Source organism: Euprymna scolopes, chromosome 19, assembly GCF_053919585.1.
Source record: "Euprymna scolopes isolate OS-2025 chromosome 19, ASM5391958v1, whole genome shotgun sequence".
In the NCBI taxonomy this organism is placed as follows: domain Eukaryota; kingdom Metazoa; phylum Mollusca; class Cephalopoda; order Sepiida; family Sepiolidae; genus Euprymna; species Euprymna scolopes.
Window position 1 is genome coordinate 21,548,079 of NC_136500.1, and position 25,083 is coordinate 21,573,161.

The following is a 25,083-nucleotide window of genomic DNA, read 5'->3' on the forward strand; positions in this document are numbered from 1 at the left end:
CTGCCACCATGATGCAAGATGCGCCGGGTTGTGTTACCAGTTGTTGATGTCCCTTCTTTACCATTATCATCTGGGAAATCCCATCCGTCACCTAACACTTCTTCCAGTTTCTGTTGAATTTCCTTTTTGGCAGCCACAAGGAATTCATGGTCGCAGGAGGCATCTGATGACTCTGTCTTCAAACACTTCTGCCTTCATATGCACTGCTATCTTCATATAATGATCAAATATTCAACGCAGTGCATAAAGAACTTGAACTGAATTGATTTTGTGATTTGGTATTGGTTTATGCATCAAACCTTTTTGTATATTGTAGTCATTTCGATGTTTGATGATGACACCAGCAACCACTTTCTCAAACAGGGAGTGTAAATTAGTGAAAGTTCTTATGATTTTGTAGTTTTATAGGATAATTCTGATGTTATTTTTGGATTTCTCAGGTCAAAAAACTTTCCCATAAGAATTTTTAGCCTTAGAACTTGATTCTAACTTAAAATACATAAAGCATTAATCTGTAGGTGTTGCCTGCCATACGGTTCGGGCCAGTATTTCTTAAAGCATGCCTAAGTGTAAATTTCATAATTTTCTAATTTCCACACACCAGATTTGATAACTCGTAGATTTTCTCATGCATTTATGCCTATAGTTTCAGAAAATATACTTTCACAAATCTGGCTTGTGGAATTTTGAGATTTTCAATATTATATGTCTAATTTTGGCTGAAAAAACTATGAATTTTAGGCTAAATTTCTATGAACTCGCAAGAACATTTGTTTGAAAATCTTTTTGTATTCAAAGGTTGTTCTAAGGTGTATTATATGCTTAGATTTAGTAAATTAGATACAATTATGGTTAGTTCAGAAGAAATTTGGTCAAGTAAACTTATTTTTGACACATATTTAGGTCCTAAACAATTTAGGGGAATTTCTAGGTTCTATGAAACTACTGAAATAATGTCCGCCTGTAATTCATATAATCGCTCAACATCAAAAGTTCGTCATTTTTCACCATGTTTAGCTTTTGATTTTATTTTATGTTATTTATTTATTTTTTTTTTTTATCTGGAAATTCTTTGTAGTTTTTGAAAAACTATGACTTTAAAAATTTGATTAGTCATCTTTCGGCTATTTCCATGCCCCAGCTCACTGTGCAAGGCCAATCTATGTGAAACAGCAAATTTATAATGTGGCACAAGTAGTACAATTGTCACATTCAAGAAAGACTTAGTGTCCCGGAACTCACGGATTAACTTGTTTACATATTGCATTTTTTTTAGCGTTCTAGTTGTCTCTCTCATTTGTGCGTGTGTAGTTTTTATTTTACAATTACTCGTTTTGTTTTTTTTTATTTATTTATTTACTAGCAGGGGTGCCCGGCGTTGCTCGGGTGTTTGGAGGTGTATGCTGTGCAAAAAAAGCAAAAAAACAAAAAAAATGGTTAATTTTTTAAAACTTTGACCCCTATTATGACCCCTTAAAATTTATTGTTTCGGGCTCAAATCACTTTATTAAGTTAGATCCAGGTTCAAGGAACCTATATCTAAAATTTCAAGTGTCTAGACCCAAAATTGTCAGAGGAGTTTGGTAGAGTTCTTAAAGGTCAAATCGTTGAAATTTGACCCCTTAACAGCCAAATTTCTGGCTGACACCCGTCACATCGATTTTCCCAAATCTCAGTACCCGGTATTTCAAATTTCGAGTCTATAGACTAAAAATTGACAGTTATTGCATAGGGAAATGTACACAGACAGACAGACACAGACACACACGTTCACTTTTATAGATATATAGATTTATTTATATTTTTTTTTTTTTTTTTTTACAAAATGCCTAGCACTTTGTGTAAAAAGTCTTACCAGTCAATTTACTTCTGAGGGAGGGGATATTGGTTTCCTCAATCTTCACAAGTTCTGTGTCTGGTCAGATTTTAATGGTTGAACCTAAATGGCATTTAAACTGATAATTTAATTTTAACTCCAGCTTGCTAACTTTCATTTGTTATTGTTGTACCACATTACTTACGATAAACTAACACGCTTAGCTGCAGTTTTTTTGGGGTTTTTTTTTTTAAATAATAAATTTAATTTTTGAATAATAAACTTGATCTAATTCTGGAAGTTGTAATTGATCTGGCAGTTTTCTAATAAGTTGTCACCTTAAAAGAATATTCAGCTAAGGGAAATAACTCTTATTCTTTTAGGAGTTATCGTTCCTTTTTCTTTGTCATTCAGGATTTATGAACAACAATGTTGACTGTTTAGACACTGATTATTTACCTTTTCATTCTTTTTCTTACATCTTGCTTCGTTTTTATAACATCAAAACTAGCTTCACTTTTAACTTAGAAAACTAAACTTTAAAAAAAAAAAGGTGTTATAGAACATAGGAATACTTACTAAACAAATTTGAATGTAATGGATTCCGTGCTATGCTGAATTAGTATTAGTATTGTTTATTTGTTTTTTGGGTTTTTTTGGGGTTTTTTTTTTATTGGATTATCTCCCATTCTGTAGTATAGGCATTGAAATGGTTTTGTTTTAAATATTCATAAATGAACTTTTTGTAGTAAAATTCATTTAGTTTCATAACATCTAACTTGGGAAGCGCATGTTTAAAACATGTCAACAGCAGCAAAGCACTGGATTATTAACCTATTTATATGAAGGTCATTATAAAAGTAAGGCCCATTTTTCTTTTAACTCAATACTAATACGTTGAAGAGTTACAAAAACGGGAGTCATACGATTTGTTGCGGTATGCATTGCACGTTCGACATAAATTAATGAAAATCGACACCAAATATATTTACAACCGCAGACTTTATTTAAAACAAAAATATTTATACATTTTTAATACAGACAATAGCTTTTGGTGAAAAATGCATAAAACCATGTGAGTGTACGTACATGAATGTTGTTGACCTCTGCGATTGTAAGAATAACGTTTTGTTTAATGTGGTTGGAGTTAATTCAATGATTGTACTGTTCATGATCCTCCCCCTCCAAGTTTAGCTTATCACTATAAGGCTGTTCGATACGCAGAAATCATTCCATTATCGGGTTGGTTTGCATGTGTAACCAAACTCTGCCATGGGGGGGAAAAAAGAGAGAAAAAACGGAAGTGGATATCGCCATATATCAGCTGAAACATGAAACTGCTGAAAATAAGGGTGATAACTGTATGTCTCAAACGAAAGTGTTGTGCATTGTGTTCGTTATGCGCGAAACTACAGACTGTCTCTCCACACATTAAAACGAGCAACCTTTTGTGTTTCTGAACTTATTTTTCTACATAGTCACCACCATTCTCAATGCTCTTTTGCCAACGATGAGGTAGTGGCTATGCATGGGCACCCAGGGCACGCTTTGTCACTCGCATTTGTTACCACGCTAAAATTGATGAACACATCCCTTAACTGTGCTGATATCAAGTGCCATCGGCCTTGTAAAAGTTCAACAGGCACCGGTGAATGTTAAGCAGTTCAATTTTTTCTATATTGAGGAATTCAATTATCTGTTTCTAATGCATGTCCATGACCGATTGCTTTCTTAGTTTCACACCATCAATATCTGCAATAGAGAGAAAACTTTCAGATTATGAATGCATAAATTCATTCATCATAACAGTGCTTTGCAATCTCCTCTAATCCATTTGGATGGGAAAAAAATAGGAGGCATTACTTTTGAAACGTCCCTTGTATATTTGTCTTATGTCTTGCTTCGTTCTTATTAAATCCAAGCTTATTGAACTTAATGAAAAAGACATTATAGAATTTTTTTTTTTTTTTTTTTTACATGGGAGTCCCCACTTATCAAGGCCTGGAGGCAACTCGAGGATAAGGGTTAATGGGTATACATTAGTCATTGCGAAAGGCCGTAAATGACAAAGTTCTCTCTGGAGCGCGTGGTACAGTGGGGGAAGAGGTTACTTTTAATGCATCTAAAACCAAGCTATCTTTACATCATCAACGCTCTCATCCCCATCTGGTATCAATTGAAATGGATGGCTCTTGTCTAGGGGAAGCTCCATGTTTTGATAAGCTTCTGGGCTTGACCTTTACTCCTGACCTGAAATGGAACACGTACATCAAGTCAGTTGCCAAGGTCAATGGAAAAATGGTAGGATCCTTCTACCGCTCCAGAAGATATCTCACTACTGATGCAATTCTCTATCTATATAAAAGCCAAGTACGTCCAAGGATGGAATACTGCTGCTACATCTAGGCAGGAGCTGCTAAAAACAACCTATCCTGCCTTGATAGAGTACAAAATAGTCTTCGTGGCTTAGTGAGGGATGCCCTTTTCTCTTCCCTGCAACCTCTCTCCCACAGGAGACGTTGCGAGCCTATCTTTGTTTTATCGTTACTTCCATGGCAAGTGCTCGTCTGAGCTCCAATCTCTGGTCCCCCCCTCGCCAATCTTTCACGATAAACACCCGTCTAGCTGAAACCACTGTCAAAAATTTCTCCCACTCTTTATTTGTGCCAAAACCAAAACATAGATTCCATGAACAAAGCTTCTTTCTTAGAACTGCATGCCTGTGGAACTTTGTTCCGTTTGCCTGTTTCCCACCTGACTACAACCTGGATGCCTTCAAGTCCAACATAAAACAAATTCCTGATGAACTGCCCCCCCTTAAGACACTTTATCAAATCTCCAATACTAACGCAATAAACCTTATCCTCGATTGGCTTCCAGGCCTTGATAAGTGGTAACTATCTTGTAAAAAAAAAACATGAAATAAAATTATAGCATAGTAAACATAAGTAGTGGGAATTTTATGAATTGAATTACTTAGGGGGACAGTTCATCAAGAACTTGTTTGTTGGACTTGAAGACAATTAGATTTTAGTCAGCTGGAAAGCAGGCAAATGGAAGAGAATTCCACAGGCATGCAGTTCTAAGAAAGAAGCTTTGTTCATGGAATCTACGTTTAGGTTCAGGCACCGATAAAGAGTGTGGGAAATTGTCGATAGTGGTTTTGGCGAGGGGAGGTTAGGGTTAGCTTATATCTCAACGTTTTTGTTTTTCACTACAAAAAAAAAAAAATTTTAATTAAGTTCTAATCCGACTCATTATGTAATGTTTATCTTTTTTTCATATTCTAGGAACTCCAAAAGGACCTTGCTGCTATTGAGCGTCAACTTGCCACTGCCCGCAAGCAGTTGGAAGAAGAGACCCTCCTTAGGGTTGATTTGGAGAACCGTATGCAGAGTTTAAAAGAAGATATGGCCTTCAAGTCGCAAGTCTTTGAGCAGGTAAAATGATTCATATTTTGTATATTTCTGTGTGGAGAATGTATAAAGTTAGGATATAATATCCAGTTGTGTTACTATCAGCGCTATTTAAAGAAGTAGACATTTATATACTGACATTTGAACACTTTAAAGGCTTGGTTTTTAAATTAAAAATGTATTTTTATGTTAAATTTTACAATTATGAATCATTTTTTAAATATATAAATAAATGAGGCTTATGTGACAATATTATAAGAAATAGGAGGCACAATTTTTTTTATCATTGTGAATAAATATCAAAATTTTTAAGAAAAATGTCACGCATTGCCTGTAAAGCCCCGATCAGGTGAAAGATTGCTCCATATCTTTAAAGGTAAATAAACATCTTTTTTAAAGAAGAAAAAAAAAACCTTATTGTTTGGCTTTCTTTAGTTATATATATATATATATGCGTTGAGATGGGCATTATATATAACACATGCATAGAAAAATGTGAAATTTCTAAATAGTAAATCATACTTTCACTTGGCTCAAGCTCACAAAATTTTGTATGAATTTGCAATAATGAACAAAGATAGCAAGGGAGAAGTGGTGTATGTTTCATTATCCGGGTGATTAAAATGTCAATTCTTTTGAAAATATTTTAAAATTAAAAAAAAATTACAGTAACAGTGATCACGGAGGGAGGCAACTCTTACTTTTAAAGTAGTAGTTGTCGTAGGGAAGAGAAAGCTTGCATAACTAGATTACTCTCATCTCAAATAAACCTTTTTTTTTTTTCTTGTTCGGTGGTTGCCCATCCTAAATTGTGCGGTTAAAAGCTGCTAGTTTTCAGACCTGGAATGCAATATTATTTTCATTTGGTGCTACCAGATCAGGCGGTTTTAATTTGCTGGCTTCTTGATCTAAAAATGCACCAAACATAATGTTTTCTTTTTCCTTTTCCTTCGCAAAACACAATTTTGAGATCAAAAACAATTTTCATCTACAAAACAACCAAACCAAACTCTGAATAAATATTTAAAGATATAAAGAACTTGAAACAAACCCTTTTTTCCAAAATTACTGGAATCCGCATTAAATAACCTGAAAAGGGTTGGTATTCATTTGCTTCCCCACGAAAGCAAATTAGGTACAAGGTTGTTTTTTAATGTGTGAGGAAAACCAGCTCCCCCCAAAGGGGGGGACACTCTATTTATGTCCAAATAAATAGCAATTGTCTCTGTATAAAAGGTTTCCTCCACATTGACCAAGGCCTAATTGACTTAAAAAAAGTAATTCTCTGTATGAAGGGTCTCCCCCACAGTGACCAAAACCTAATTACTCTAGTGAAGCATCAAAACAGATACTATACTATGATCGGAGATTGATAATTTGTATTTGGATTATCTGAACTATTCTTTTATGTTTAGCTTAATGTAACTATGGACGTTCAAGTGAGTCTTTTCAAACATGCTATACCTTGAAGAACCAATACAGTATTTCAAACTGATTCTTTTGTTTAATCTAAGGTTGATTATTCTCGTTCTGTCAGCCATGCTCAGGTAGAAATGTTAAGTTTTGTTATTCTTATCACCTGCAATTTATCTGATGTACAGAATGAAATTTGCTTTGCGTCTCGTTAGACCTTTTCTTTTTTTGCTTTGCTACACTGAGGTCGTCCCTCTTGAGTGAAATATAGTTGTAACTGTAGACTGCTTGTGGATATAATTTTTGCTGGAAAGGAAGCCAGCTCAACCCTTCAAGGGTGAATACCACTTTGTTCTATAATAATCTGATGTCTTAGAATTCTGGAAATGTGAAGATGACGGTTGACTACATTTTGCTGTCGGGTAGGTGAGAGGGAGGGTGTCTGGATCAAATGAATAAAGAAACTCCAACTCTGCTCTGACTAGAAATGGATAATCGAACACAAGATTCTTGTATGTGATTTCGGGATAGCATGTCCTGTTACACGCCACAAATTCCAATATCTAAAATCAGATCCTGGAATCTCATAGATCTAGATGTTCAGAGTAAATTGAAAGATACATTCATTCAATGCATAAGGAATTACCAATCTACAATTATGAAGGTAAGGTAAATGGCATAATCATATTAGAACACAGGTTCTTGTTAGATCACCATACTTAAGCAATGTTGAACCTGGTCAGCACTAAATGGGTGGCAACCATTTGGCAATAGAACATTAATGCTTTCCTGCAAGAACGGCTAAAAAGAAAAGTGCATCTCTCCTTACCAGAACATTCATGCACCTGGGATCGTTTGTGAATTTGATATTCCTGTGAAACTTCCTCTTTTGGAGTAAACTAGTTCAACCCATATGAAGTGAATGTTGCTTTGATATAGTAGCAACAAATGAAGGAAGGTTTGTTAAACAGTCTTGCTTAAAGTTCTTAAGAATCAGATGTACTTGAAAAAGGTTGCAATTTGCCAAAATGTTGTGAAAATTACTTCAATTGCCCAAATCTTATTGATGTCACATCACGCCGTTATTTAAGGGATGTTTTTAGAGCCTACTCTCGGCTTGCTAAGTCAGCATGAGGAAGGATTAAACTTGATATTTGGAATATAACCACAAAGGCATTTTAAATTTGGTCATTAAAACAAATTTACAATAGGACAACGACAAAATAAGTCCTTACGTTAACTTTTTACCATATATAAACTTATACTTTTATTTTTGCTACAATGAAAACATAACTAAGATGAGAATAGTAGTCTGAATGATACGTAATTAATTGTACGCTCCCACATCTTATTCAATCTGTTGCCATAGTAATTGGTAAAAATATCGACCAATCATAAGTTAGTTTTCCCTTTAAGCCCTTTTCCCCCTCCTCCACCTTCAGCTAATCATTTTTTTTTTTTTTTTTTTTTTTTTTTTTTCCCCCCCCCCGCTTTTGAACTTGCTCAACAGGTTTTTCTCATTAAAAATAAGAAAAACAAATGCTCGTATCTCGCAACTGAATGTGGTTAACCAGTATTTGAAAACCTTCGCACATCATGAAATGTCCTGCAGCAGCTGTCTCCCTTTGTTTAGCTACTTATTTTTCTTTTTCTTTTTTTTTCCTCCATGTTCATTTTTAATTTCAAATGAGATTTTTGTTGCTAATTGTACAAAAATACATCTTTGTTTTGATTAATACCTTTCAGATTGCATTTGTTGTATTATCCATAAATTTTTAGACTCGTGAGAGATGACGGAGCACTTCTGCATTTCTAGTGATTTACATTTTATGGTAACACTAGCAACAATGTAAATGTATCTTTCTCTTTTTTTCGTCTGCTCTCATTTTGCCTCTTTTTCCCAACCTCTTTCTTTGTCCAGCCCATTCCTCTCTCTCTATTTCTCTCTCTCTCTATCTTTCTCTCTCTATTTCTCTCTCTCTCTATCTTTCTCTCTCTATTTCTCTCTCTCTCTCTGTACTTGTGCACACAACTTGGGAAAAATAACTTTGAAAAAAAAAAAAAAAAAATCAGCCACTTACCTTTTTGTTAGTGGCTGGCAAACAGACTATATGATAACATTTAAAGATGTATATTTTGAACAGTAAATGATATAAATTGTTTTTTTGACTCCATAATAAATCGGGTTTTTTGGGGGGGGGGGGGGGGTAATTTTTTTTTTTTTTTTTTTTTTTTTTTTTTTTTTTTTTTAATTTTTTTGGTATTGTACATCCAGGGTTTCTATTTTATTTGAAAAAAAAAAAAAAAAAAAAAAAACTTTTTTTTTTTTTTTTCTAAACCTTAAAGGAGGTTATTCAGTATATAAAACATCAGGAGCAGCTGATTCAATGTATTATATAAAGTGAGGATTATTTAGTCACTCGATGTAAAATTGGAATAAGTGATTGTCGTAACAAATCCTGATATTGGTGATGATTATGGAAATACTTATTTAAAGGGAAATGCCCCCCCCCCCCCCGTTTTATTTATTTGAAAAGTATAGCATCTATTTTTGTCAAACTGGTTTTATGAACATTTCTCTTTAAAAGTTGAAATAGGATTATTTGCTTTTACAGTAGTACCTCAGAGCTCAGTCATACGTCATTCCAGAAGTTTGTTCAAACACCGATATGTTTGACAACTGAAATGATATTTCCCTTTAAGTTAACTGAAATAGAATTGGTTCCAGTTTTTTAAAAGTCCCTTTTTATCTGCAAATTTTGAGGATTTCATTCGTGCACAAAAAAAAAATTACTAAGAAGCATATATTAAGATGATTATAATATACTGTATTCCTACAGTAATAGAATAAAATGTAATTCCAATTAAACTGCTTGTATTTCTTTTCAATGATTAGCAGTTGGTGCCATTAGTGGCTAGAGAAGTCACTGCTTGGAAAAGGAAATCTGCTTCCATCAAAACAGAAGGCAAATTGTAATCTGGGGTTCTCTCTTAGTCAAGTTTATTTGTATGATGATTCCTGAACGTGGTTTTCTTTACATTTAAAATGCTTATTCAATGAAACTTGGTTTCCCCCCACCCCTTCATTTCCATTGTCCAACACTTTATCCAAACTTACCGCTTGTGTCAGACAATGCTACAAATACCGTTTCTCCTTTTGAATTTCTCAAACCATCCTCTGCTAGCTTTAAATTCAAATTTCTCATTTGTGGAAGGATTTGATTTCAATAAACCATTGTCTCTATCTTTTGCTTTTTTTTGCACACTAGTTCATCATATCGTCTTCAGCTAACGTCAATTGCTTTAGTTAAAGAAGGGTTAACTTTTCTATTTCCTTTAAGCATCTGTAGCCTTTTAGTAATTGCAGTCACACCTTTAACTATATCTCTAGCTTTAATAGAATCTTTATGCATTAAAATAGTACTTGCCATATTGTATTCCTTTGCAAATACACGTTTCTTTTTCAAATTTCTCTATCAGTTCATTTTTAAATTCAGTTGTTCGCAGTTTTCCTTTTCGCACTTGCAGCAGCTTCACTTTCATTTCTCTTTTCTTTTTATCCAATGGGAAAAGAATTTCCATTTCTTCTTCGTTGTTTAAATAACCTGTTTATCATCAAATCGATTTTTTGTTTCTCACAATTAACAAGTTGTATCCCAGAGCCAGTTTGCTTTGTTCATGTCACATTGAAGCCCTGGTCCTTTTTTTTTTTTTTTTTTTTTTATAGACACCTTGCGTACCATGTTAAAAGGAGTCGACCAATTGTAAGGTTCTTTTATCTAAAAATAATTCAGAAACTGTCTAGACAATCAAATGGGTTGCCATGATGCCATTCTAAAAATAACTTGTCGCAAAGTTCAGGCTTGCATAGTGATGTTGTTGGGGTGAGGGGGAGGGTCAGTATAATTCAAAAAATATCCTGCACCAGACCTGATCTGATCTGACTAGTACGAATCACAAATACTTGACTGAGGAACATCGTTGCTTGTAAACATTCAGTGAAGCTGGCTGTTCAAAATCTGAAATTTCATTTGACAAAATCTCCAACTTTTGGTTTGAACACTTGTTCAACTAGAGAAATGTTTGATGCCTGAGGTATTACTAATATAATTAGAGAATGACCGAAGAGTGATACAAATAAAATGAATTGGTATTTACTGAATGCATTCGTTTGTTCAGAAACCAGCCAAAGGTTAAAAAATAAAATAAAAATTGAAGATCCTGGAACAACCCAATTTTCAGCCTCAGCAATTTATCTAGTTTACCCTTCCATTGAAATCCCAATTCTAACATTACATAACACCTGCTTTTACGTCTTTCGTTTATTTTTTGAATAAATGAATTGGGGCATGACTACTGTTCCTAAACTCTTTATCTTTGCCCTCCCCACTTTTCTGATCATGTGCCAACCGATTAAAATATTTTGTATCCTATAAATAAGCACAGTAAATACTGTCTCACTAAAATATTATCTTACACTGTTAGATTTAATGAATATTTTATAATTATGAATTATGTTAAAGATCATATTCGGAAAATGTTGAATCTCTGTGAATTCTACGTAAGTATATAGACCATATATATATATATCTCGATATAGATAGATAATTTTAAAAAAAAAAAATCTATATCTGAAAAGTGTATTGCATTTCAGCATTTCAAGATCTTATATTTAGCAGGACCACCTAGTGTTTCTGTGTATTAAAAAAGAAATCACCATTCCGCATTTGTCATGCTAGCATGTGGTTGATGACTAAGAAATTGGCTTCCAAACTTAGCTATCTCTGGCCAGGTCTTTATTTATCCCTCTTTTTCTCAAGTCCATTTTCATCACTGCCTCCCATGTTTTTCTTGGCATACCCCTGTTGACTTACCCTGCTACTTCAACTGTTCTATATCTACTAGCCCAAGAACTCTCATTGATTATTTATTTACCCCCCCCCCCCCAAAAAAAAAAACTGTGGTCGGATTATTGAAGCCTTCTGTTCTTCACACTTTTCTCTATACTGTCTAAGTTTGATCTACCTCAGAGATCATGAGATCTGTCTATAAATTACCCTCCGCCCTCACTGGCCAGGTTTCACAGATAATATAAAAAGGAAATGATCTAATTGTTAACACGAATAAATTTTGAATAAACTTAAACCATTTCTATCCATCAAGCATTTGGATAATTCAGGAGGAATCCTTTGTAATTTAATTTATTATTTAAATATAATTTACACAAAGAACTATATTAGTAGATGTGTGCCCAACCTTGCCGGTTGTAAAATACGCTTAGAGTTCATGATTATTATTGCAGAGCCAATTCTCTATTGAATATTATATTGTACCTAATGTATAGTACTGATTTAAAAAGTAAAAAAAAAAAAGGGGGAAAAAAGTGACTTGGGTGCCATCAGTTAGAATTGAAACCAAAACATTTAGTACTCCATTCATTTTCCCTACCGTTTGAGCTAACCTAACATATAGATAAAACGAATTTAAAATGACTTCTAGCTATTACTATGATGACGCTATTTGTGCATGTGTAAAGCTAATAAAAATGTCGGCAAGTTGAAATGAACATTTTGCATTTCTGCTTGCCGATATATTTCTGTACACGTTATTCATCCATCCAAACGGTTTTTACTCGTTAAACCATCCTTGGTGTATGATTACTATTTCCTGTTAATTTCACTGTTATGAGACCAGCAGTTCAAGAATTTAGAGGTTAAATATTTACATATGTCTACTGTTTTATTTATGTAGATATTATTATTATAATTGTAAACCTGTTTATTTTATCTGTTTTTCAGGAGCTGAATGAAACCCGAACCCGTACAACAACATCAACTGAAGAAGTTGATGGTGTAAACACCGAATATGAAGACAAGCTTGCCGATGCCCTGCGTGAAATGAGAGAAGAGCATGATCTTCATTTGCAGTTGGTTCGTGAAGAAATTGAAACTTCCTATGAAGCTAAGGTGATTTTTTTTTTTTTTTCTCCCCGCCCCTATAATGTTATGAAGGGATAAAATTCCAACAAATATTTTAGCATTCCTTGATCACAACTACTGGTATTGTCCAAGTCTAAAAGGGGAGGGAAGTTAAACTGTTGATGCTTGGAAAGCTTTCTTTGACAGATTATTGGTCCCTTGACAGAGGAGGCATTGAACTTAGTAATTCACTCCTGTTCATTTGTTTGCACTTTTCTCAATCACACCTTGGATTTTTTTTTTTTTTTTTTTTTTAACTTTGCACAAACATTAGTCATGGTTAAAGTAAATTTTTGCCAGAACGGATTTTCCTAGATAAACTCTGGTTGCCCCCTTAGGGGACATTATAGAGGTAAAATTGGTCCTAAATTCTTCATCCGTTTACTTATTCGCACTTTTTCCACTAACCATGCCTTGGATTTAAAAAAAAAAAAAAAAAAAAAATTTGCACTAACATTAGTCATGGTGAAAGTAAATTTTTCGTTTGTGGAGAAGGACCCCACATGCTCAACTTGAAACTTTCAGTTATAGCTTACTTAATAGATATACTTTTTATTAACTACAAGTTGCTTGCGAACAATATCTTCATAAAAGGCTAGAAATTTATGAAAAAAACTCGCCAATTGAGATGTAACAGACTTCATTATTTCCATTACTGGTGTAGCTACTCTATATTACCTGTAGCATAAAGAACATAGAAACACACAATTAGAGATGGGACGATTCCAATTTTTTTTACTGATTCCCTTCTAAATTTCCTATATGATTCTCAATTCCAATTCTTTTAAAATTTATAAACATTTAATTAGAGCTTTGTTTTTTGGGTTATTTTTATTGGGGGGGGGGGGGGTTAAGTTTTCAAATTATTACACAAACCCCCGGGTAATTTCCACATAATTTTTTTCTGAATTATTTTCCTTGTAATTTATTGAAAATTGTAAGATAACCAAAGGTTTATTTGGATTTTAAAACAAAGCCAGATTGCATCAATTCATAGTTAGTGTACAGCATGCTACTTGAAAGTTCTCATAAACGTTGAAAATAGTCAACAATTGGTAGGCAAAGTGAGAAAACGATGTAAGAACGAAATATCTAACAACGCTCTCCCATTGTTACGAACGGATTTATAAATAGTAATGTTACTATATAGAAAACCACGGGAGGGCGTGAGCTTTAATTTTTCTGTGCCTTCTCTCTATGAATGAAGTTTAAATTTTATTTCAATTATAAAAAAAATTTGGTGGGTTATTAACTTGCTTTGCTGTAAAAAAAAAAAAAAAAAAAAAATGATTAATGATAAATTTGTAGATTAACACCCTTAGCTAAATCGCCATTCCAAAATGAAATATTACTTTTAAAGATGTGAAACCCCTAAGACCTTGCCTGGAAAAAGTAATCATTTTAGTATTTAGAGGGAGATCAGTTTCGAATGGTGCCTGGAAAACTCCTACCTTTTTGCTAGGAAGGAAAACCGGTCCCTTATTGAATACTTATCAATTGGTTGGTTGGTTGTTTTTGTTTTACGGCATATCAACCCTTTTCGGGTTATTTAATGCCGAACTTATCAATTGAAAACACATTTTTTTTGTTTGGTTTATTTTACAAAAATAAAAATAATTGCATCTTATTTGGATGTTATTATGGTTTATAGACTTTAGTTTTACTTAAAGTTTAAAAACAAAGATTTATCACCAGTAAAAGCAATAGAATATTAAGTTTAAAAAATATTAAGAATTGTTTTTGGAATCGGAAAATAGGCACAAATTTTTCCGATACCCCCAAAAGTTCTGATTTCCGATTAATTGACCCAACACTAATATATAACTGGGAAAAAAATCACCTCCTCCTCCCCATCCTATACAATGACTTTTTTTTTTTTTTTTAACACTTATGTCCCCTTACAGATTAAAATCAATATATAATGCTACTAAACCTTGTGTCTACAATCTTTATTCAAACTTTGATCAAAATTTATTACACAATTTTGATTCTAAAAATTATCTGAAAGTTTAGGCTTAAAAAATTTTATTTAGGGAATTTTATTGTCTGATGACAATCGATCAAATTTGAGAAAAAGGGCTAAATTTTTAAATGGGAGGTTGTGTTTATATCCCTGAAAAACACCTATTTATAGTATTTCAAATAAACTGAATTTTTTTTTTTATATTTATTAATGCCTTTGTACTTATTGTTAAAATTTCACTAAAATCAGTGAAGTTTTCATTATGGATTTCTATTCCCTTTTTCACCACTTAGCTTTGGAAAAACTTAAAATTTGCTTAAAAATGGTTTTCCTTATAAAAATAGAACTAATTTTTTGTGTACAATATTTTCTTTCTGTCATGGGTACGTACATCACAGATTTAGAGGGGGAAGGCTACAGAAGGCTCAACAATACTTTTTTTTTAATAACTAGCAGGAAAATCCAGAAGAAATTTACATTTTGGAAAATTCTGAATTTAGTACCTTGTACATACAATTTAAATTTCATTCAAATCAGATATGTATTTCAAGTCTTAGATGAATTTAGCTTCTATAGATTGGAGGTGGGATAAAGGTTCAGGATCACTGAAATTTTCTGTTAAATTTCATAAATATGATTTTAAATTTCAAAATAAGATATATTTGAAGTCTTAAGCAGTTTCTGCTTCGTAGCCCCCATTAGCGGTGCACTCAGATTCTGAATCACTTTCATTGTATACACTTTTTGTTTTTATGTAGATTCTCTAACCCTTTTTTTCTATAGGGTACCCGTAAACATTGACATATATAGATACTTTAAGGAACAAATGATTCTATAATCTAACCTTAGAAATCCTATAATTAAAATTAAATAAAAAAAATAAAAAAAATAAAAAAATAAAATTTTTAAAATATTTTTTTTATATTTAAGTTGTAGAGATTACAATTTATAAGATTTTATTTTAAAACTGTTTCTTATTTTTCATTTGCAGTTGATGAACCTTCAAACTCAAATTGATAGAAGTGCCGGCTCTTCTAGTCTTATCCGTGAAGAATTGAAATCTTCCAAGCGTCGAATTGATGATCTCTTGTCCGAGATGAACAGCATGAAAGCCCAGGTATGTCTTCATCCTTGTCCTGTTATAATTTGCAACTCTTTATTTCACTAGAATTTTGTTGGATATCTTACTGTAGTCTATCGCAGACAGATCAAACTTGGGGTTCATTTGTGTTGAGAAGGTCGCACACAATTAGAAGTCATTCAATAAAATTTACTGCAGAATTTTTTTTTTTTTTTTTTTTTAGAAACAATGTACACGTGTGATTTAGCCGCGTTAATGCAAAAAAAAAATCTTTAACATTAAAAATTTGGACATAACTGAAACATATCGAAGTAAATAAAACGAAATCATCTATATAATTCTAAAACTCTGGACCTTGCTTGTTTGCTTGCATCGTGTCTTTAATAATCGGGTGATTCCATCTTTTAAAAAAGATGATAGTGAATAAATATATTGCAAAGATTATATTTTCGTTTAAAACAACACGTACCATCAAAGATTCGTTATTCAAATTTTTCACCTTTGGATATTCTGAGTAATACATATGGTTCTTCGATTTGCGAACATCTCATAAATAACATGTGTGCCGCGAATTTCAGTGGTGACATGTATACGATCTTGAGTAAGTCAGACTCACCTTTTCATCTAAAAATTCTAAAAACCATTTCAAGTCCCTGAGACCTTCTCTTTGCAAGCAAAAAAAAAATCTCTTAGGATTTAATTTGATTTCTCTGTAATTTTTTTTTTTTTTTTTTTCCCCCCCCTGCTTATTTTCTTGTTTTTCATTTAATTTTTTTTCTCTCCCCATATTAGGGACATTTAAAAAAAAAAAATTTTTTTTAATAGTAATTTTCCTTGATTTAGCTCTGAGCAAGGAATGAGACTAGCTAGCCTTTGTTTTAAATTTTTTTTTTTTTTTTTTTTTTTTAAATCATGTTAATTGGTCTATTTTAGTCATTATATATACATATATATTTAGTCATTTTATATTTATTTATATATATATATATATATATATATATACACACACACATACTTCTATAAAAAAAATTCTTGCATATTTATATTCATGTTAAAAACTCTTTATTTCTATTTATTTAAAGAAAAAATACAACATTGAGTCATGGAATTGCATTCATCTGTAGAAGATCTAGCTAATTTGCATATTCTTTTAAATGTTCATTTTAATTAATTCCCTATTAGTTTTTTCGGTTTTCTTATGGGCTGAGTATCTTTATGCAGGTATTCTACCGTGTAATATTTGTGTCCAAAGGTTATAGTAATCACAAGCCTTTATATATATATATATATATATATATATATATATATATATATTTGTTTAGAAAAGTTTTGCCTACCTGTCAGTTTTTGGTCTACAAACATGAAACTTAATATATAGGGTATTTGAACCCATGCAAACTTTCATATTTGGGTTTTAGCTGGGGAAAATCTGTGCAAACGTGTGAAAATTGGAAAAATGGAATTTGCCAGGTGATGGTCAAATGATGGCATTACAAGTATGCATGCATAACGTAATATCTATTCATGCTTTAATTTTTAGCCTTGCAGCAAACATGTCTTCATAGCTCGGCATTAACACAATTCTACTTTATATTCAACCATTTAGTAGTCCATTGAAATAATTTTGCATTTGCCTGTGTTTATTTTTATCCTCAACTAGCAGGGGTGCCTGGCGTTGTGTGGGTGTCTAGGTGTAAAAAAAAAAAAAAAAAAAAAAGTGGTAGTAAGCAGACAGGCTCAAACACACGACGCGAAGGCGGAAAAGAAAGTGAAAGAAAAGCTAAGAGTTTACCGCTACGCCATGATGCAAGCAGAAGTGTAAAGCGTTGAAATTTAGTGATGTCAACCATTACACCATAGTGGATAGCGAAACTTAAACCTGGCTGTGGGCCAGTTAAGCTTTCTGCTTTCTGTTGTATTTGTTTCTCCACAATGTTGGGAAAAACTAGTTTCCCACCCCAAAAAAAGGGGGACTCTGGCAGTGTCTAAATGAATAGCAATTGTCTGATATGAAGAGTTTGATCAAACCTAATTGCCTTCTAGATCTTCTTTTTTCCCAACTTTGGCTGTTTGTTTCCCCAAGATGTGGGTGAGGGGGCAGCTCCCCATAAAAAAATAGGAGTGTCCATTTGAAAAGTAATTGTCTGATATGACGATTTTTGCCGCATTGATCAAAGCTGATTTTCTCTCTGGACGTCTCTGCCACGAGTGCCAGAGAACTGATGCTACGGATTATTTTGCTTTTATACTGAATAGCAAAATGAAGATGCGGCGATTGAAGAAGAAAAATCTAAAAAAATAGTGTGTAAAAGTCTGGCAAAGTCCGATGACGTCATGACCTGATTTACTTTAAATAGTTGAAAAACTGATTAAATTTCATGTACGTCGCGTTAGCTCAGTTGGTTGGCGCGTTGGTTCGTTATCTAAACGTTTTGGGTTTGAATCGTGGTGTGAGATGTCTTTTTTTTAATTTAAATATTAAACCAGTGTTATTTAAGCCATTTTTCACGTAACGTTTGTTTTTTTTTTTTTTTTTTACTTCGCTTATCCACCCCGACCACACACCCAAAAACACCCGGGTACCCACCGATTTTTTAAATTTTAATATCAAAACCGGCTTATTTAAGCCATTTTTCATGTGCTTTTTGTTTTTGCTTTTAACGTTCGTTTTTCTGTTTTCTTTGTTTTTTCGATTTTTACATTTAACATCGTTCGTTTGCCTTACGTTAGGTTTTTTTTTTGTGTTTTTTCTCAATGTTTTCATCCCCCCCAGCTTAAGTTTTAACTTGTTTTTGTTTTCTTTTTTTACTTCGCTTATAACAAACAAACCTGGTCATTGACCTCATTTGCTGAATAGCTATTGCTTACGTCGTCGTCATAACGCTTGCACAAAATCTTAGCTCTACGACTTCCGTGCGGGCACCTGTCAATTTTGTTCTTAAATAAATTCAAACATCTTTCAGTAACTCGTTCTGACTGGCCGAACAGTTCATGTTTTTTTCACATTTTATTTTCCAACTTCGCCTTAGGGCTTCGGGTTTGATCCCCCACCCCCACCGGTTTCTTTTTTATTTAAGAGCGCGCACACCTCCAAACACCCGGGCAACGCTGGGTACCCCCGCTAGTCTACTATATAAATCTCACCTGTCTGTTTAAATGTATGACAGAGGTGATCGATTTTCACAAGATCGGTATTGTTTTGAAGGTCAACCCTTTGGATGACAAATATCAAAATATTGGTTAAAAACATTAAATTCCTTTACCTTTAACTGGGCCCTTTTCTACAAGGTGGGTGGTTTTTTTTTTTTTTTTTTTTTTTTTTTCCCCCCCCCCCGCCAATATTTTCGAAAACCATCCCCTCTTTTCGATTGGCTAGCCTTAATTTAAGCATTCACCACTTCCGGTTTGGCGATGGATGCAACGGCAAAGGCATCAGTGTTTTTTTGGGTTTTTTTCTTCTACCCTGCTCAAAACCCCTCCAAACACCAAGGCAACGCCAGGCACCAAGGCTAGTCGGATATATAGTGATCATTTTGACTTAATTCCAAACATTTCAAGTGGCATATAAAAAAAAAAAAAAAAACACTGTCGAATTTCCTGAAGATGAATATTTTACTATTCAAAAATTTGAAAGAAAAAAAAATTCAATTTTATTTTTAACTAGCGTGTGTACCCGGCGTTGCCCGGGTGTTACGACGACGAAAGCAGTAGCTATTCAGCAGTTAACATTTTCTGCGGGACAGTTTTTAATGAGGTCAATAATCCGGTTTGTTTGTTTGTTTTTAGCTAACTTTGGGGAAAAACAGCTCCCCTGTTTATTAGGGGTGTGTCTCGTCTCGAAATGAAAACAACCGTCTCATATGGCGACGGTACGCCGACATTGACCAAATATTACATCGCTTTCTAGAAACCACTGGCTGTGGGCCAGGGATTCGAATCGAGTTTCGCATTTTTTTTATACCGAAAAACGAAAGCAATATGCGGCGATCCCAAAATGTTGAATATTTAACGTTTCAAACTCGGGCAAATTAAATAGATGGGCGACCTCCGTTCGTAAGCCGATGAAAAAAAAATCCTTCTGCGGACATACACAAAAGGCGAACATACATACATATTTTTGCTTTTATGTTTATAGATAAATAGGAATTTTTATTTAAAAAAACAATTTCACATTTGTCTGCTTTTTGTAACCATTAAATCTTTAAGTTATTATTGAGCGGTAAATTCCGTTTTACAAAGAAATAATTTGTGACGCTTTATAGAAAAAAAAATGTTAGTATTGGCATGCAAGTAAATAACTGCAATGGATTTATTTGGATTATTCAGACAAGTAAATCTTGAGTGCTTTTTTTTTTTTTTTTTTTTTTTTTTTAGTATAGTTTTCCAGTCATTTGCATATCAATACATATAATTTATTGCATTTGCATATCAATACATATAATTTATTGCATTTAGCTGCATTACGCATCTTGTCGTATTTTGTGTGAAAATAATTAGCACTTAGCATTCATTACTGGTAACAATTTTATTTTACTCCAGAATGCTCAATATCAAAAACGTATCGCTGAATTGGAGGCTCAAATTGAACGTGATTCTGCCGAATTCCTAAGTCAATTGGCTGCCCGTGACGATGAAATCAAACGACTTCGTGAATCTTTGGCTGAGCTCACTGAAGAATCTGCAGAACTGTGGAGTGTCAAGGTTAAACTTGATATGGAGATTGCGGCCTATAGGAAGTTGTTGGAAGGAGAGGAGGAAAGGTACCCAATTTTTATTTCTCTCTCTCTCTCTCTCTCTCTCTCTCTCTTTCTACCATGTTTTGATTCGCCTTTTCTTCACTCTATGACAGTGTTAATTTTGCCACGCTTCAAACTGTTCATGATAGGGTGCTGGTAGATTTTAATTTCATCAATGAATGTCTTCCTGACTTTTTTAAAATGTATTTGTGCATAATTTCAGTAAGAAAAAAAAAGGATATTGTAAAAATATCTCTCTCTCTCTCTCTCTCTCTCTCTCTATATATATATATATATATATATATATAATGAAAGTTGCTTATCTAGAATTAAACCTATTTTTTAAAAAAACTTTGATGTACATACCCACTAGAATGAAGATGTCATATTCCAAAAATCATATAAATTGATCAAGTATTTTTTTTTTTTTTTTTTAACCAAGAAAATCAAATTTTGCGATGAAACAATATGTTGCTTTGATCAGTCATGTTTTTTAAAACACGACCTACCTGTTAAGCGCCCACGTGTCTGCTTGTCATGCGCGTTGGATAGGAAAAAGAAAAAGCAAGATGGCGACTGTGATATTTAACAGAAATGGTCTTGTGTAATCTCGCGAGATTCACGTGGAAGAATGTAATATAAAGCAGGTCGCTTGGAGGGGTTGGGAGAGCTTTTAGCTGTTCAGACGCTAAACAAGTGACGTTACAAGACAGATGGTTACTTAGTGCATTGAGACGATTGAAGGAGGTTCCAGTTCAACATAAAATGTACCAGACATTAATAATTTAACCCTTTTCCCTCTCCCATTGCAAAACTCATTCATGTTCTGCAAGGCAGGGAACAAAAACAACAAAATCCACTGCAAGACAACCAAAACCCTACAAACTAGCCATTGAAGATACAAAGAGCTTGACGAATAAAAACCTTCTACAAAATAACTGAATGGAACAGGAATAGCATTAAATAACCTGGAAGAAGTTGATATTCCGGAAAACAACCAAACCAACTATCCATCCCCCACCCCTGGCCTATGATTTGATAAGTTGGTTAAAAAAAATTATTTTTCACATTTAAAACGATTTACATATGCATACACTGTTATTCATACTTTGAGCTTTTTTTCAGGTTGAATCTTTCTGACTCCACTCCTTCGAGATCGACTTCTCGAACCACTGTACGAAGTGCTAAGAAACGAAAAATTGCTGCAGAGACCTCTGAACAAACCAGTACCTCCTCTTCGAATCAAGGTTTTGCTTCAAAGGCTTTGAGCAAATCTGCTTTGAGTATTGAAGATGTTGACACTGAGGGAAAATTCATAAAATTATCGAATACTGGTGACAAGGTTAGTCTCATCTTTTTTTTCCCCCCTGTCTCCACCTGTTCGGCTCTATGAATGTCATTATAAAGTACACAACCTTTTCTTATTCAAAATGTAATTCTAAATAAGTATCAAAGAAAGCTATATTACTAGAATAGTGTGAAGATGATCGAATTATATGAAATGCATTAACACTTTTCTTTCTTGAAATCCCCTTTCAAGTGGTATGTGTGCATGTGTTTAGATCTGATAACGTCCGAGGAAGATTAAATCTGAACAGTATGGGGGGGGGGCGATCTGTATCGAATAAATCGATGAACGTTCTGGGGTTAATAAATGTAGAATAGTTAAGATAGCAAGTTTGGTTCACGGGGGAAGGCCAAGAAAAACCTGGAAGAAAACAATAAAAATGTTCTTAACGGAAAGAAGGTTAAATAAAGACCTGGTTAGAGATTTTTAAACCACTGAAAAATAGTTTTTAATTTTTTTAAGAAACCTTCAGATTTCATTTTTGGAAGGAGGTAGGATGATAGTTAAGTAACTTGATAGTGTGGACATACCAAATTCAAATCCAGCCTGTGCTATTTTCACTAAAGGATGTTGGCAACCTTCACATGTTCCTTTCACAGTAAGAAAGCAACAGAATCAAGCCGATCAATCAAGTTGTACCAATGTGAGAGTTTCTGGATATACCCAACTGAATTCAAATTGACTTCATAAAAAAAAATTTATTTTTCATTTAAAATAATAATTGTAGTGTTTAACAGAATCTCCTTTTTCTTTCTTTTAATTTCCAGGAAATTTCTATTGGCGGTTGGCAACTGAAGCATGATGCTGGAGATGATGAAACCGTTTTCAAATTCCATCGTCAGGCTGTCTTGAAACCTGGTTCATCAGTAACGGTAAGTGTGCATGAATTTTAACAATATTCAAATTTGTCATAATGCCAGCTGTTGGCGTTTTGCTAGTAAGCCATGAAAAAAATACTCATGTTATTTGGATTCTTCAGATTACTGTTCCCATCTTGAGCATCATTTTCACAACATTTTGGTCGATGTTACCTCTGACTTTCAAGTGCACCTTGTCAAACTTGGGAATCTGCACGGAATCCTATATTTATAGCATGTTCTTGTTCCATCGGCCATGACTGGATAGAAGTCCTAAATAATTTGCAATTGTATTTTCGGTTGCCTGCACTGAGAATTGACCTTTCAACCCTCCTAATAGTGTCACTTTTACAACTAAAGTACTCTAACCACTGCGTGACAATTTTAGGAGGCTTCAACCTATTTTATTTCAATAGTCCGAAGAATTCAAACGAATCAAATAACCAATCCTGCTCTCAAAAATTCAAAAATGATTTCTGTTTATATCTGAAATTTATTTTTGTTTTTAACAAGGAGCGTGAAATAAGTAATGCTCCTAACCCACAATATGGAAACGGTTACTTATAAATAATATATATATATATATATATATATATATATATATTATTTATATGTATACGAGCAAACAGTTAATAAAACCTGTTAAAAAACACTTTGAAATGAGTTAAAAACATATTTAATCTGAAAAGGAAACACTAGATAAGTGGATAGTCCTTAATCCGCAGAGTTTCGAAGAAATACTTTCCTTATCAGAGGGTAGGAATTAGCAAAATGCAGGATCGGATTTTGCATGCAAAAGTATTTGATGAAACGACAAGTAAGTCAAAGATCTTACTTGAAAACAAAAAAAGTGAAGCAGAGGGAATATGGTGAAGAAAAAGGTGATTACACCTGAAATGGATAGTCTGGTGGAAGATAAATAATCAAGTGACGGTAAAATCCAAGTATATAACTTCAAGAAAGTTAAATGAATTTCCATTTGCACAAATAAAATCCAAAAGTCCCGTAATTGGAAGAAGATGGTCCATAATAATCCAAAGGCAGAAATCCATGGAAAAATTCACAAAAATGTGTAAAAGGAAAAAATTCCAATAATATTAATAAAAGAATATATATATATACTAGCATTTCTGCCCGGGCGTTTGGAGGTGTATATTGAGCAAAAAAAAAAAAAGGGTCAATTTTTTTTAAGTTTGACCCTTATTGTGACCCTTTAACATTTATTGTTTTGGGCTCAAATCAAGTTAAGTTAGATTCATGTCCAAGGAACCTATATCTAAAATTTCAAGTGTTTAGGCCCAAAATTGTCGGAGGAGTTTGGTAGAGTTCTCAAAGGTTAATGGTTAATCCAAGGTTTGGGTCCCTGACTATCAGGTGGATAACGTCAGCCCAGATAAAACGTTTACCTCCAGCACCCTTACTAGTGACATGGCTACAAGGATAGATATAGAAACAGAAAATTTCCTACATCTCTGGCGACTGTTCACGCAAAATTTCTTCTCCCTTTGTCAGAAAAATCACTCATTAAAATATGAGGACTGAGTTATAAATAAAGAGAAAAGCGAGAGTAACGGGAGCTGCCGATAATGCATCCACAATGCATTGTCTACTCTCCATTTAAAAAAAAAAAAAAAAAAAAAAATTAAGTATTTTACTTAATAAAAATTCATTTGCCATGTTTAAGGGAAGGTATGGTAAAAGATTCTCCTCACTAACTGAAGATGAATACAATTGCCTAATCTGTTTATGCTATCAACTTGGAAAATATAAACATTTATGGACCAGAAAAATCTATTATAAAAAAATAAAACAATATATATTCCAAATGAACTTGCCAGATAGAATCGGCACATTTTTCCTCAAAAACCATTTACACAATTAATAAAACAATGAAATAAAAGATAAAGATTAAAAACTGAAATAAATATATTAGCACTTGCATCTAGAAAAGAAAAATATTAATATATCTTAAATAATTAGAAAAACTACTGAATTGTTTTCTCGAAAATTTGATCAGCAGTTTTTAATCACCAAAATTCAAATTTTATTTAGTGCATTTACCAAGAATTGTTATGTCAAGAAGCACTATTGTATCTTATTTTGTTTAAATTTAACTCTAGTTAAGGTTTCAGAGGAAATTTAAGTGACAGACTTGTTAAATGTAAACATTCATATTTAATTTATTCACTCAGATTTAATATTGGTTTAATTTTCAACAATCTCTGGTGGTTTAGATACACGGTCGATGTATAATTAGTGGGTTTGTTGATGAATTATTATTAAAACAAAATCAGATAGGGTTAAAAGCTATGGAACCAAAAGTGCTAGAAAAACTGTTGTTACGTCTATATAATCCGTTGTAATCTTGATATATGTAGAGGATTTAACACAAAAAAAAAGGTTAAATTTTGATACTTTACAAAATCGGGCAACTCTGTATAATTTATTAAATGAAAAAGTGAAAAATTATTACAT

The 25,083-nt window shown here is 33.2% G+C and overlaps 1 protein-coding gene across 7 annotated transcripts in view; it reads left to right on the forward strand.

Moving 5' to 3' along the window:
- LOC145303481 (lamin-B1-like) overlaps positions 1–25,083 on the forward strand; it is a 101,924-nt gene that overhangs the window by 52,923 nt on the left and 23,918 nt on the right. For all 7 annotated transcript variants that reach the window (XR_013873719.1, XM_080144841.1, XM_080144844.1 and 4 more), the window contains exons 3-8: positions 5,107–5,256; positions 12,444–12,611; positions 15,578–15,703; positions 20,207–20,427; positions 21,529–21,745; positions 22,519–22,623. Coding sequence is in view for 6 of the 7 variants with exons in the window: in XM_080144841.1 (XP_080000967.1) it covers positions 5,107–5,256; positions 12,444–12,611; positions 15,578–15,703; positions 20,207–20,427; positions 21,529–21,745; positions 22,519–22,623 (987 nt within the window). In the remaining variant the exon portion in view is untranslated. The remainder of the gene's footprint in view (positions 1–5,106; positions 5,257–12,443; positions 12,612–15,577; positions 15,704–20,206; positions 20,428–21,528; positions 21,746–22,518; positions 22,624–25,083) is intronic.